The sequence below is a fragment of the Schistocerca piceifrons genome, chromosome 3 (genome assembly GCF_021461385.2).
Source record: "Schistocerca piceifrons isolate TAMUIC-IGC-003096 chromosome 3, iqSchPice1.1, whole genome shotgun sequence".
Classification (NCBI taxonomy): Eukaryota; Metazoa; Arthropoda; class Insecta; order Orthoptera; family Acrididae; genus Schistocerca; species Schistocerca piceifrons.
In genome coordinates, this window is record NC_060140.1 from 584,053,008 (window position 1) to 584,068,935 (window position 15,928).

At 42.2% G+C, this 15,928-nt stretch overlaps 1 protein-coding gene across 1 annotated transcript in view; it reads left to right on the forward strand.

Moving 5' to 3' along the window:
* The first annotated feature begins 10,148 nt into the window (after nt 1–10,148).
* The window catches only part of LOC124788859 (putative fatty acyl-CoA reductase CG5065), a 178,687-nt gene continuing 172,907 nt past the window's right edge, over nt 10,149–15,928 (forward strand). Inside the window, exon 1 of the mRNA XM_047256142.1 lies at nt 10,149–10,367. Within this exon, the coding sequence (XP_047112098.1) occupies nt 10,149–10,367 (219 nt within the window). The remainder of the gene's footprint in view (nt 10,368–15,928) is intronic.

Here is a 15,928-nt window from a genome sequence, read left to right on the forward strand (position 1 = left end):
CCAGTACGCCTACGGCATGCATTTCAACGATGAACAACATTTTACATGACAGTTCGGCATGTAGACATGCGGCGGAGCCGTGTTAAAAAGTTCGCTTGCACAGAGTGAAGCAAGCTAAAAATTAAAATTCACCTACCTCAGAACGGTTTCTGCTCAATGTCCCTTCACTCAGCAACGTAGATACTTACAAGATGATGTGAAAGCAGCGTTGATGAAAAACACCATCTAATATCTACAATTACTGAGGCTGCGCAACTATAGTTATGAAAGAAATTTCTGTAGAAATACCGTATTAAAAATTTTATTGGGCGGTAAGAAAATGGATTGACCTCTGGAAAATAATGTCCGAAATTTCAACACAAAAATGTTTATTTTGTCCTTGATAGCTAAAGAAAAGGTACTATTCAGTTCACATTTAAACTATTGGCTATTTCCTTCCAGTTCACAATTCAAACACACATTTCACATGTACAGCTGCCTGAAATCTGTCCAAACACGACCTGAGATAAACAACGTTTTCACAGTCATTAATCTCACCACTAATATAAGTTATTACATTCGGTCCTTCTTGTGGATTTCTAAAAAAGAAACTGCTCGGCAAAAAACGCTCCGTGGTTGAATACCGAAACATGCCACGTGGATACTATGAAGGCCAATATTTCACACGCGAATATGTGTCCAACAGATTTAGACAAAATCTCTGAAATTTTGCCAAGCAGTCCTCAACAACAACTGCTATAGACTTAGCTCACCAATAACTCAAACACTAAGTAATTCTTCATCTTACACATTATTTTGACTGGCACTAGTAACAAGGCCGTCCGCGTTCAAAGCTAGCGAGCGACTCCCTTCCTCCAGCCTTACTCCCAGTGTAACTACCAGGTAACGAGCGGGAACCGTCTCAATTCTGATTGGCTGATCATACTCACTGCCAATCAGAATGCTAGCTCATGATCATACTCGCGCCAAAACTGGCCTGCACCAATCCTGACACACAGACGCATTTGCTCCCCAAATAGCAACACTCCTTTACTACTTTAAGTGTCTCATTTCCTAATCGAATTCCCTCAGCATCACCTGACTTAATTCGACTACATTCCATTATCTTCGTTTTGCTTTTGTTGATGTTCATCTTATATCCTCCTTTCAAGACACTGTCCATTCCGTTCAACTGCTCTTCCAACTCCTTTGCTGTCTCTGACAGAACTACAATGTCATCGGCGAACCTCAAAGTTTTTATTTCTTCTCCATGGGTTTTAGTACCTACACCAAATTTTTCTTTTGTTTCCTTTACTGCTTGCTCAATATACAGATTGAATAACATCGGGGAGAGGCTACAACCCTGTCTCACTCCCTTCCCAACCACTGCTTCCCTTTCGTGCCCCTCGACTCCTATAACTGCCATCTGTTTTTTGTACAAATTGTAAATAGCCTTTCGCTCCCTGTATTTTACCTCTGCCACCTTCAGAATTTGAAAGAGAGTATTCCAGTCAACATTGTCAAAAGCTTTCTCTAAGTCTACAAATGCTAGAAACGTAGGTTTGCCTTTCCTTAATCTTTCTTCAAAGATAAGTCGTAAAGTCAGTATTGCCTCACGTGTTCCAACATTTCTACGGAATCCAAACTGATCTTCCCCGAGGTCGGCTTCTACCAGTTTTTCCATTCGTCTGTAATGAATTCGCGTTAGTATTTTGCAGCTGTGACTTATTAAACTGATAGTTCGGTCATTTTCACATCTGTCAACACCTGCTTTCTTTGGGATTGGAATTATTATATTCTTCTTGAAGTCTGAGGGTATTTCTCCTGTCTCATACATCTTGCTCACCAGATGGTAGAGTTTTGTCAGGACTGGCTCTCCCAAGGTCGTCAGTAGTTCTAATGGAATGTTGCCTACTCCGGGGGCCTTGTTTCGACTCAGGTCTTTCAGTGCTCTGTCAAACTCTTCACGCAGTATCATATCTCCCATTTCATCTTCATCTACATCCTCTTTCATTTCCATAACATTGTCCTCAAGTACATCGCCCTTGTATAGACCCTCTATATACTCCTTCCACCTTTCTGCTTTCCCTTCTTTGCTTAGAACTGGGTTTCCATCTGAGCTCATTATATTCATACAAGTGGCTCTCTTTTCTCCAAAGGTCTCTTTAATTTTCCTGTAGGCAGTATGTATCTTGCCCCTAGTGAGATATGAGACACAACTAATAATTTTGTCTGAGTTTTATATTACGAAAACGAAAAATAATTAAAGTTTTAATATGAAAATCTCAATTAATTAATTCTGGACATTGAAAGTTCTGTTTATGTTTTTTAAATGAAACCAAAAGATAAACTATTACAGTTCCTAACTGAATTTAATTCCCTAATTGTCGGTTTTTACTTTTTCAGTAATTTTTTCTATCTCCGAAACTATGATAGTTACAATGTTGAAATTTTTATACCATCTTCTCCTGAATAACAAAAGGCAGTGTGCCGATTTTGAAAATGATTGAATAATATTTAATATCTTTTATTTAGGTTCTTATAGGTGGTGAATGTACGCGTTCAGAAAGAGACATTGAATAGCTTTCCCACGGCAGGCAGTGCCAGGTGCACGTGTTTCTCCTGGGTAGGCCCTAGATTGTCAGCCCCCAAAGTTACATGCAGCAAGCTATCCTAAAACAAACGTTTGCTCGGAATAACTTGCGACGCTACAGACATTGCCGCGGCTGCGACTTCGCTACGTGTATTTTGTTTCTGTTGTTCCAGAGAAGTCGGGTTGTTGACAAACACTTTAGATTTGACATATCCCCATAAGACAAAATCCACGGCGCTCAAATCTTGACTGAATGGGGGCCAGTTTATGTCACTCCTCCTGGAGATCAATTTGCCAAGAAAAAATTTACGAACTCGCATTTTAGACGCACTGGGCGCGTGTGCTATGGCTCCATCTTGCTGAAACCATGTTCTTTGGATGTAACCAGGAAAGTTTTGCAATTCAGGCACCAAAAAGGTCGTTTAACACCGTCGCATAACGTTCCGGGTTCACTGTAACTGCACAGCCGCTCTCGTCCTCGAAAAAGTACTGGCCAATTATTCCTCGAGCCCACATCGCTGCCCATAGAGTAACTTTTGGCGAATGAAGGTGTTTGTCATGTTTCTGTTTAGGATTCGTTGCGCACCAGTGGCGCCAGGTTCAAGTGGTTCAAATGGCTCTGAGCACTATGGGACTCAACTGCTGAGGTCATTAGTCCCCTAGAACTTAGATCTACTTAAACCTAACTAACCTAAGGACATCACAAACATCCATGCCCGAGGCAGGATTCTAACCTGCGACCGTAGCGGTCTTGCGGTTCCAGACTGCAGCGCCTTTAACCGCACGGCCACTTCGGCCGGCAGTGGCGCCAGTTTGCCTTATTGACGTGACCATTCAGGTGAAAATGAGCCTTGTCAGAAAACAAGATGTTGTTAACTGAAGAGCTCTGAATCACTTCATTAACGAACTGCAGCCTATGTCTGGCATCCTGAGGTTTTAATTCTTGAACCCGCTGAATTTTGTAAGGGTGCAATTTAAGGTCTTTTTGCAGAATTCGGTGCAGTGATGACCCATGCACATTTAAAGAACTTGGACGCTTACGAATGGATGGTCTCCCAGATTTCGGTTCGGCCACTGTTGAACCGGTCTCCTCAAACTTTTTCATCCATCTGCGGATAAGGGGAACACTTGGATCATCATTTACGTTATGCAGTACATAATTACTCCAAAGTTCCCTCCGTGCTACAGTCGCCGAATCACAGTTTTTGTACAATTTTCGCACACAGAAGGAGCGGTCCGCTCCCGAGAAGCGCTCCATATCGACTGAATTCCAAAGGATCAAGCAAGCAATGAACGTATCCCCCACTCTCCTCCGATTTGTTACGCATGCTCAGAGAGCTCTTCAAATATAAACTTTCTTTTGAGACACGTTGTATTTTCTCCTCTTGTGCTTTCATAATTTTTTTGAAAGTGTATGGAAAGAATGACGAAAATACGGCGAAATTCTATAGGGTTATCTTAATGCAAATATAAAGATTGCCGGGGCCAATTTTCGTTAAATTTTATGCACAAATTTCAATATAGTGTTATTTTTTGTACAGCAAGTGAACGCTCTTGTGCGAACTCCCATAGCAGGAGGCACTGGAAGCAAAATTATTTGCTGGTAACAAATGCAGAAAATCTGAAGACAGTTTACAAACTGCAGAAAAGGGCCATAAGAATAATAACCAAATGTGGTAGTCGAGTTCATTGTAAAAATCTGTCCGAAACACTGGGAGATTTTAACTACACCATGAGAGTCCATTTACCTCAAAAATAACATTGATAAATACTGCACAAACAGCTCTGTCCATGGCCATGGAACAAGAGCTACACTGAACATACATTTGACAAGGAAGAATAACCATAAAACTCCAAATAGTATTTCCCACAAACGAATAAAACTGTACAATAAATTGTCCGATCAGATTAAAGAGAATATTAAAACAAATTTATTTAAAAGTGCTGCTAAAAAGAACCTTTTAAGCAGTACATTCTATACAATGAAGAATTACTTAGATAAGACAGATTAGAAGTTTGGTAAAAAATGTAATACAGATAAATAATAACAATGATAATGAAACGTATATCATTTCACACACATCTTTCACACTTTTTTTTCCTACTTTTTTCTTTTCTGAAAAAAGGTTCTTCCAAAGCTGTACAATGTATAATACTAACACCTTATCTTTCTGAGCTCAACATCTCACTCGTTATAGAGAATGCTGACTCAGTTTCTTCAGGACATCAAATTCCTGGTTGTGGTACACAAAATGGAAACACACATCGTCGCTAGGATGTCATCTGGTAGTGTGTGTAGTGTTGTGTTACTAAACAATGTGTGTGTGTAGTGTATGCAGTGTGTGCAGTGACTGGGAGTAAGAAATGAATGAACAGTTTGGCACTATCCTTTTACATTGTTAAATAACTTATCTCTGATGCTGTGAAGTACACCAGGGATAAGTCGAATGTGGTAGAACTGTTTTAAAAAGACTAGCCTTATATTACGGAGAATGGGGCTCAAGTCTTCATCTGGCCATCCTGATTTACATTTTCCATGGTTTCCCTAAGTTACGTAAGGCAAATGCCGGAATGATTCTTAGTATGAGGTGACGCCCGTGACCCATCCTTGTCAAACTAAACCTGTAAGTGTAAGGGACAGTCAAATGGAAATGAGGAAGATGAGAAAAAAGTATGTAAACTGTTTATCATTTCAAAACTAATCGCCGTAGTTGTTAATACATCTATCCCACAGTGAAATAAGATGGTCAGTGCCTTCATGGAGAAATGTTTGTGGTAGTTTACGGAATCGTCATTGTGTCCATGCTTGCAGCTCTTCGCCCAAAGCAAATAGACGCCTACGAGTGTCTTTCTTCAGGGCTCCAAAAATAAGGAAATCACATGGGGAAAGATCGGGACAGTATGGTGGTTGAGCTAGAGCTTTCTAGCGAAACTTCTGCAGCGTACTCGAAACAACTATGGCAACCTGTGCGCGGGCACTTTGTTGAAGGTTGTTTCGAGTATGCTGCGGAAGTTTCGCTGGGAAGCCCGAACACATCCTTCATACAGTCCCGATCTCTCCCCATGTGATTTCTGTGTTTGTGGAGCCCTGAAGAAAGACAATCGTAGCCGTCGATTTGCTTCGGAAGAAAAGCTGCAAGCATGGATACGATATTGGTTCTGTGGGCAACCGCAAACATTCTTCAAATGGTTGAAATGGCTCTGAGCACTATGGGACTTAACATCTGAGGCCATCAGTCCCCTAGAACTTAGGACTTCTTAAACTTTTGAAATAATAAACAATTTACTTATTTTTTCCCATCCGTCTCGTTTTCATTTGAGCCCCTCCTATGAATTATTTTGTAGTTATTAGATGGCAATATCAAAAAACGTTCAGTATCCTTGTAAAAATGGTATATGGATGAAGAAAACTACTACTACTCCAAAAAACGTTCAGTATCCTTGTAAAAATGGTATACGGATGAATAAAACTACTACTACTAATAATGATAATAATAAAAGGAAACGAATATTCGTCCGACAAACGAGAATTTTCACGAGAACATGCAGCAACTGTTCTCATTTTGGTCTCGAGAACTGCCGATAAAAACCGATCCGAGTTGTTAAACGGGAGATCTTGTTTCCGTATTTGGAGTTCGAACACTCGATGTCTGTTCACGAGAACAGCGAGAAGAAGTTGTAGTAACAGTTCAACTACATTCAAAAGACAGTCAGTTCCGACCAATTGACTGGAAAACGAGAACCAAAAACACTCACTACATTGTATGCAACTGGAATTGGTTTCTACTCTCTCCTGCCGATAATCTCGTCCAGAAATAAAACCTAATAACAGTCAAAGGTCAAAAAGCAAGACGAACTTCACAAAACCATTACACTTAATGTTTCCACTGGAACAAATGAAGTTTGTTTTCTTCTTCGTTGAACAGCAAGGTTCTGCTATGCGCCATCTTCCTACTGATCACATGTGCGGCCACTAAACACCCCACCCCATGCCTAGAACTCTGACAACCGATCAGGCCGGTTCCCACGCCCCCGCACAGAGCACGATTGCGAACTATTTCAGAACTGACTTTGTCTGTTGTCTTTCGTCTCGGAGTCTCCGGTCGACGTTTGTTCAGCGATTTTTCTAATGTTTCACCAACACTAGTGGCTGGCATTGCCAACTATTCACGCTCCATTGCTGGTGACGGACTGGTTTCAAGAGTCAACCTTTGACACTGCCATCCTCTCGTACTGACGAAACGTGAGAAGTATCATTACATAAACGTCAGCCGAAGATTCCTTAACGAACGCCAATATGCAATAAGTCAATAAGTGAGCACAAAACAAGGGACCACATTTAGAAGATTTCTGCACAGATTAAACAACTTTTTTTTATCCGTAAGCGTCACTCACTCCGAACTTAATACCCGTAGCACTCTTTTTTAAAACACCATCTCCGCTCCATGTGGTCCACTAGTGGCCTGCTATCCTCACGAGCACTGCCGGACGACCTCCAATTTCGCCAGCTCCAATACAGCTTTACGAAATTCTCTTACATCCAGCCTGAGGTGCTGAATGCAGGTCGTTTTTGGCAGTTCCCACTCATGATAAGAACACTCCTCTTCAGCAAAAAGCTTCCTGCCAGCGCTCTTCACGAACAAGGGGTATTCCATATTGATATACACTTTATTTTCTGCGTACACTCCCTAAGAACCTCTATGTCTCAGCGGACAGAGTCCATGCACGATACGGTGGAGGATGCACAGCGATCAGTTTACGTCCAAAAGGCTGGGCGAGTTCATTTCTCTGGAAGGGGAGGCCGGCAGTGTCTGCCACCTTTCGACCGGTCAGCAATGACAATCGAGGCGCACGGCCTACAATCTTTCTCAAACGATTTTACAGAGACTTTTCGGTAAAAAAATCGTTTTTGCCTTACTTGTAGCTTTGTATGTCAGGTTCATTATGATGTGTCCGTCATTTCGTTAATAGTCGTAGTTACCGTGATATTTACGGGGAAGTAAGACACTGCGCGAAATTAGAAAAAGTTTGCAAAGAAAAATAGGGGTCGTTATGATTTTGCGTTTGATACATATTATATAATATGTTGCTACATGTGAAAAACTAAAATGTTGAATTTTTCTTTAGACTTGGGTGGAGATCTCTACCTGTTACCAATCTCGAGAAAAGTGATCTAACGTAGCACACTCATTTTCGCCGTCTATAAGGCCAGAGTGAAATATCCACATCATTTCTTATATTTCATAAACGGTTTGCGATATCGAAACGAGATTTTGGCAAATGATAGCTCGCAAAGAGGAGAGTATTTTGCTACACTGTTGTCACACAAAACTTCATTCTCTGCCGTGTTGTTTCCGATGAAAGAATGCATTCTTTAAGGGACATCAATAACTGCTGGAATGAGAAATGCTGCCGGCTGTTGTGGCCGAGCGGTTCTAGGCGCTTCAGTCCGGAACCGCGCTGCTGCTACGGTCGCAGGTTCAAATCCTGCCTCGGGCATGATGTGTGTGATGTCCTTAGGTTAGTTAGGTTTAAGTAGTTCTAAGTCTAGGGGACTGATGACCTCAGATGTTAAATCCCATAGTGCTCAGAGCCATTTTTTTGAGAAATACTATCGCTTTTGGAACTATGTAAGTGAAGACATTACATGTTTATTTTGTACTGAGGATGTGCTTTTTTCATAAGATACTGACCTTTCTTTTCCTCAGTTCCTCACTTAATAAACCACTGATTCAGAAATTTTCCCGCAGTTGCAAACTGCACAGCATGTGAAGTGAGACTGTAAACTCCACTGTGTTTTGGTAAAAGAAGCAGATTTTAACATGGCAACATGAGAAATGTGTAGGTTTTACTCAAAATTCGCCGCTCGTCGCACTTCTCTGAAAGTTACAAACGGTTATCAGGCCAGGCGAAAATAAATCGCTGTACTTCCGGCGGAATTCTTTTTAGATACTAACCAAAGCAGAGATGATAGGTCGTTTTGAATGGCCGCCAAGCAAATGTGGGCGTGGAGGGGCCTGGCTTAATATTTACAAAAAGTGTGTGTGTGTGGGCTTGTTACAGGACATCTGCGAAATGATGCCTGCCTCGAATAGGTGGTAATCAGAAGAGGCCAAGTGAGGAAAGTATAGGGGGTGTGGCAGTACTTGATCCACAAGACAGCGATGGCAGCCTTGGTTGACCGAATCGCATGAGGACAAGAACTGTGAACGAGAGCACTCCTTTTATCCATTTTCCTGGCCGTTTCTTTTGATTTGCACATTGCAGCCTCCAAAAAGTCTTCACAAACGCCATGATATTAATAGGAGTCCCACGGTTCTAGCAGTCAATGAGGAGGATTCCATCCTTATCCCAAAAAATTGTGGCTGTGTGTTTTTCCACTGAGCTGGCCGAAGTGGCCGAGCGGTTCTAGGCGCTAGCGTCTGGAACCGCGCGACCGCTACGGTCGCAGGGTCGAATCCTGCCTCGAGCATGGATGTGTGTGATGTCCTTAGGTTAGTTAGGTTTAAGTAGTTCTAACTTCTAGGTGTTTGTGAAGTATGTGGCAGAGCACTTTTGGCAAGCCCTATGGCCGCCTCCAGTTCTGTGAACATCATGAACCTATTCTCCTGGATATGATTTTCCACTCTTGAAATGTTGACTGGTGTTACTATAGTCACTTTCCTTCCAGAACTGATTCGTTTCTCCGTCGATGTGTGACCACTTTTCCAACCATCCAGCCAGTCGTAGGTACAGGATTTTTCGTGATGGTGCACACCCTTTACACATTGCCACTGATTGCCTGCGAATATTTGCAGTATTTACACCTTCCTTGCACAGAAACAACGTCGCCCAGCGGTCTCCTTGATGATCACACTCCATGTTGTTCACTTATGTAATGATAGCAGCAGGGAAAATGGACTGTACTGTGCAGGTATTATACTTCTTGTGATGTCCCGCCACCTACAGGTAGACCAAAGTACTATGCACTTGATACTGTAACGATGCATCAGATGACACACCGTGCATTATGGGGATAGTGTATGTATGTGTGAAATCTTATGGGACTTAACTGCTAAGGTCATCAGTCCCTAAGCTTACACACTACGTAACCTAAATTATCCTAAGGACAAACACACACCCATGCCCGAGGGAGGACTCGAACCTCTTCCGGGACCAGCCGCACAGTCCATGACTGCAGCGCATGATGGGACTAAATAAAGTTTAAATCTATATGGAACACCTCTCATACTGTTTGCCAGCACCTGTTGGAAATCAGCAAAGCAGGTCTTGACCACAGCTGATTTAGAAGGATGTAGGTAAGCCCAGCCAATAATCTGGATAAAGCCTCGTTCCTAGAGGTACTGAATACTGCCCCCAGTGAACACAATAGCCACAAGGCAAGCACATAAGCGCTGCCATGAAAGAAATATTACTAAACTACCCAAACCGAGAGAATAGTGCAAATTTTGTAGCGCATTTTATTAACGTTTAGCAAAGTAAAGAAAGAATTAGTGATTAAGAAAGAGAAGCGGCCACGTTGGGCACAGTGAGAACGACGGCGGCGAACCTGTGGTATTGACAGGAGGAGCGAGCCATGGCAGTGGCCAGCAGTGGCGAGGGCAGCCAGGGGCAGATCGCCGAGTGGTTCCGCGGCCGGTCGCTGCTGGTGACGGGCGGCTCCGGCTTCATCGGCAAGGTGCTGCTCGAGAAACTCCTGCGCTCGCTGCCACAACTGGGCGCCGTCTACGTCCTGCTCAGGGGCAAGCGTGGGGACTCGCCAGCTGCCAGACTCGAGAACATCAAGCGCCTGCCGGTATGTCACAGATCACTACAAACTGGTACTTTGTTCATTAATTGCATCACATCTACATTTACATCAACATCTACATCTATATGTGCAAGACTACTCTGCATATTAAAGCTAACAGAGGGTGCATAGCATACGACTGTTTCATATTAAATTGAGGTTGTAACTTACCTTCTGCCTCCTCCAAATTTTGTCACAGTGTACACTGTTACAACCTCATTTGTACTGAAACTGCAATCTGTCTGGGATCGCAGCTGGGTTTTAATGCGTCAGAAAAGATCGAAAACTTCTGTAAATCGTACTGACCTGGTGTCTTCGCTCCAAGTAATTGTCCCCGTGCAGCGAAAGGCGACGTGTCAGTCTTCATCGGGTACTGGTGGCAGAATTGAATTGCTGCTACATGTGACTCGGGCATTTCGACTCAGCCAAACTACACTGACTGAAAACAGAATTGCAACACCAAGAAGGAATTGTGGGAGATAAACGAAACTTGGTAGGAGTGTTTCTACATCTGAAAGAGGACATGTGTTCAAAGCTGGCTCCAGTCACATACGAGTGGCGCTAGTGGCGCCACTATGAGGATGCAAATCAGGTTTGCTTCAAATGTGTGCTGCAGCAGTCTTGAGCATTACTTAGCTCTGAGATTGGACGTAGTAAGTTGATATTAATCAAGAATGCCTTCAAGACGACGAAGAAGCCATTATCAACAGCCCACTTGAGTTTGAACGAGGTCGTGTAATAGGACTACGGGATGCTGGATGTTCCTCCCATTAAAATTACTGCATAAAGACTTGACAGGAATGTATCAACTGTACATGACTCCTGGTCGCGATGGCCACGGGAAGGTACGGTCGCAAGAAGACCGGGCTCGCAACGGCCACATCGCACTACCGAGAGGAAGTACCATCGTGTACGTCGTATGGCTGTGGTGCACCGTACTGCACCTGTACCAGCGATTAGAGCAGCAGTTGGCACAATCAACTGCTACAAACCGGTTACTTCAAGGGCAGCCCCGAGCCAGACACCCCTGGTGTGCATTCCACTGAGCCCAAACCACCGCCGTTTGCGACTTCAACGTTGTCAAGCGAGAGCTCACTGTAGGAAAGGATGAAGGTCTGTTGTATTTTCCAATGAAAGCCGGTTGTGCATCGGTGCGAGTGACGGCCGTGTGTTGGTCAGGAGGAGTCCAGCTGATGGCCTGCAATCAAACTGTCTGCATGCTACTCACACTGGACCTACATACACATCTAGTAATGGTATCTGCTGGGATTTCGTGTGACAGCATGTGCACTCTCGTGGTTATTTCACGCACCTTCACTGCAAATTTGTACACCAATTTGGTGATTTCAGCTGTTGTGCAGTCATTCATGAACAGTATTCCAAACCCCCATGAACCATGGACCTTGCCGTTGGTAGGGAGGCTCGCGTGCCTCAGCGATACAGATGGCCGTACCGTAGGTGCAACCAGAACGGAGGGGTATTTCTTGAGAGGCCACACGAACGTGTGGTTCCTGAAGAGGGGCAGCAGCCTTTTCACTAGTTGCAGGGGCAACAGTCTGGATTATTGACTGATCTGACCTTGCAACACTAACCAAAACGGCCTTGCTGTCCTGGTACTGCGAACGGCTGAAAGCAAGGGGAAACTGTGGGGCGGCGGATGTATAAGTTTGTAATAATAGTAAATCTATTGCTGGATAAACGCTTGCGTGTTGAATTAGTTCTAGCTTTTAGAATGTTGTTAATGCTGTCTTTTGCCGTTCTCAACACTGGCTCTCTATTTACTTCGTGGCCCCCAGAAAGTGATTTAATAAAACTTGGAGCCAGTAAATAGATATCCTAGTGCCCACTTTACCTGAGAATGTTATTATAACTGCAGCTTATAGCTCTGAGGAATTAGGAGATTGTCCGGGATTTCTAATCAAAAACTGTTTTCCAAAATAGTTGAGTATATTCTGAAATTCACTGATAAAAAACACAAGTATCCCTACAACCTAACTACCAGAGCAGTTCAGAGTCTAATGCGCTGATGCAATTATAAATGTCCGAATTAAATGTTAAAAAGAATGCTCGCCATAATTTGATGAAAATATTTCATCAAACGCCACGCTAAATATTTGGTAGAATGTCTGTCCCGCGACGGCACGTGAAAATACGACAATACGCAAACTGAAGCTAGATAATGAAAATCATTCCAGAATTAACACTTCACATGAAATGTTTTTATGGTTCCGCGTATCTCTAGTAACTTAATACGGCACCCGAGGCTGTTTGTAGCAGATACACTGATGCGACGCGACTACCGACACAGATGGCGTGTCATTCAGCGTCTGGAGAGAACTGGGGCCTTGCTTCCTCGCGCAGTGTTCTTATATATAAAGCCGCGGTGCGGACGGCTGAGGGAACGCCTGATCAAATCCGCTCTCCCGACTAGCCGCTGGGCTAGTAACGCACCACTACAAGTTACATAATAATTTATAGCTTCTTTGGCTGATGGCCGAAGAAGCTCTTAATTTAAACGTGCATTCAGAACGCAGGTAAGTATTGATAATAAAATTTTGACGTGGCTAAGTTAAATACTTTGGGCGAGAGAATTAATCTAATTACACAGCACGCAGCAGATGAGCTCTGAACTGTCCCTTTTGAGATCCGCTATCGCTATAATTTTATAGGTATTAAAAAGAAACTTTACACATCTTCATAATCATAGCGGACCTCCAACCTATTTAAATCTAAACATCCTAGCCTTATTTATTAACCTACTTAATCTATCTTGCTTCCTTCAGTTTTGAGATGAAAATCAGAAAATCATGAATTTCCACTAAAGTCTTAATATGTGAAATCCAAAGTACTGTTTTTATTAAATCATTATGAAAGATGAATCTAAATATAAATTTTGAAGTCTCTAGCTCTTTTCTGTTGCGCCAATGATTTTTCCATAAAAACGTCCAAATTTCGAAAATGGCTGAAGTTATCGAACTGATATTTAACACACATTAATTTAGTATTATTTCTGACATGCTAGAAAAGTTTTAGTTCATTTGCTTGATTTTTAAGGTATTGCGCAACATTTATGACGTCAGAGCTAGTTACAGCAGACTGGCTGACACACAATGGAAACTGATGTGAATTTACTACATCGTGAGTAGGCTGCTTCCCTATAAAACTACAGCCCTAATTTTTCCCGAGGGCATGCAGCTTTACTGTATGGTTAAATGATGATGGCGTCCTCTTCGGTAAAATATTCCGGAGGTAAAATAGTCCCTCATTCGGATCTCTGGGAGGGGACTACTCAAGAGGACGTCGTTATCAGCAGAAAGAAAACTGGCGTTCTACGGATCAGAGCGTGGAATGTCAGATCCCTTAATCGGGCAGGTAGGTTAGAAAATTTAAAAAGGGAAATGGATAGGTTAAAGTTAGATATAGTGGGAATTAGTGAAGTTCGGTGGCAGGAGGAACAAGACTTTTGGTCAGGTGAAAATATAGGATTATAAATACAAAATCAAATAGGGGTAATGCAGGAGTAGGTTTAATAACGAATAAAACAATAGGAGTGTGGGTAAGCTACTATCAACAGAACAGTGAACGCATTATTGTGGCCAAGATAGACACGAAGCTCATGCCTACTACAGTAGTACAAGTTTATATGCCAACTAGCTCTGCAGATGATGAAGAAATTGATGAAATGTATGATCAGATAAACGAAATTATTCAGGTAGTCAAGGGAGACGAAAATTTAAAAGTCGTGGGTGACTGGAATTCGAGAGTAAGAAAAGGGAGAGAAGGAAACATAGTGTGTGAATATGGATTGGGGGAAAGAAATGAAAGAAGAAGCCGTCTGGTAGAATTTTGCACAGAGCATAACTTAATCACAGCTAACACTTGGTTCAAGAATCATAAAAGAAGGTTGTATACATGGAAGAATCCTGGAGATACTAGATGGTATAGGTTAGATTATTTAATGGTAAGACAGAGATTTAGGAACCAGGTTTTAAATTGACCACAAACTATTGATTATGAACTGTAGATTAGAACTGAAGAAATTACAAAAAGTGGGAATTTAAGGAGATGGGACCTGGATAAACTGACTAAACTAGAGGTTCTAGAGAGTTTCAGGGAGAGCATAAGGGAACAATTGATAGGAATGGGGGAAAAAGATACAGCAGAAGAAAAATGGATAGCTTTGAGGGATTAAGTAGTGAAGGCAGCAGAGGATCAAGTAGGTAAAAAGATGAGGGCTAGTAGAAATCCTTGGGTAACAGAAGAAATATTGAATTTAATTGATGAAAGGAGAAAATATAAAAACGCAGTAAATGAAGCAGGCAAAAGGGAATACAAACGTCTCAAAAATGAGATCGACACGAAGTGCAAAATGGCTAAGCAGGGATGGCTAGAGGACAAATGTAAGGATGTAGAGGCTTATCTCACTAGGGCTAAGATAGATACTGCCTACAGGAAAATTAAAGAGACCTTTGGAGAAAAGAGAGCCACTTGTATGAATATCAAGAGCTCAGATGGAAACCCAGTTCTAAGCAAAGAAGGGAAAGCAGAAAGGTGGAACGAGTATATAGAGGGTCTATACAAGGGCGATGTACTTGAGCACAATATTATGGAAATGGAAGAGGATGTAGGAAGATGAAATGGGAGATAAGACACTGCGTGAAGAGTTTGACAGAGAACTGAAAGACCTGAGTCGAAACAAGGCTCCGGGAGTAGACAACATTCCATTGGAATTACTGACGGCCTTGGGAGAGACAATTCTGACAAAACTCTACCATCTGGTGAGCAAGATGTATGAGACAAGAGAAATACCCTCAGACTTCAAGAAGAATATAATAATTCCAATCCCAAAGAATGCAGGTGTTGACAGATGTGAAAATGACCGAACTATCAGTTTAATAAGTCACAGCTGCAAAATACTAACGCGAATTCCTTACAGACGAATGGAAAAACTGGTAGAAGCCGACCTCGGGGAAGATCAGTTTGGATTCCGTAGAAATGTTGGAACACGTGAGGCAAACTGACCTTACGACTTATCTTAGAAGAAAGATTAAGGAAAGGCAAACTTACGTTTCTAGCATTTGTAGTAATAGAGAAAGCTTTTGACAATATTGACTGGAATACTCTCTTTCAAATTATAAGGGTGGCAGGGTTAAAATACAGGGAGCGCAAGGCTATTTACAATTTGTACAGAAAACAGATGGCAGTTATAAGAGTCGAGGGGCATGAAAGGAAAGCAGCGGTTGGGAAGTGAGTAAGACAGGGTTGTAGCCAGTCCCCGATGTTATTCAATCTGTATATTGAGCAAGCAGTAAAGGAAACAAAAGAAAAATTCAGAGTAGGTATTAAAATCCACGGAGAAGAAATAAAAACTTTGAGGTTCACCGATGACATTGTAATTATGTCAGAGACAGGAAAGAACTTGGAAGAGCAGTTGAACGGAATGGACAGTATCTTGAAAGGAGGATATAAGATGAAGATCAACAAAAGCAAAACGAGGATAATGGAATGTAGTCGCATTAAGTCGGGTGATGCAGAGGGAATTAGATTAGGAAATGAGACACTTAAAG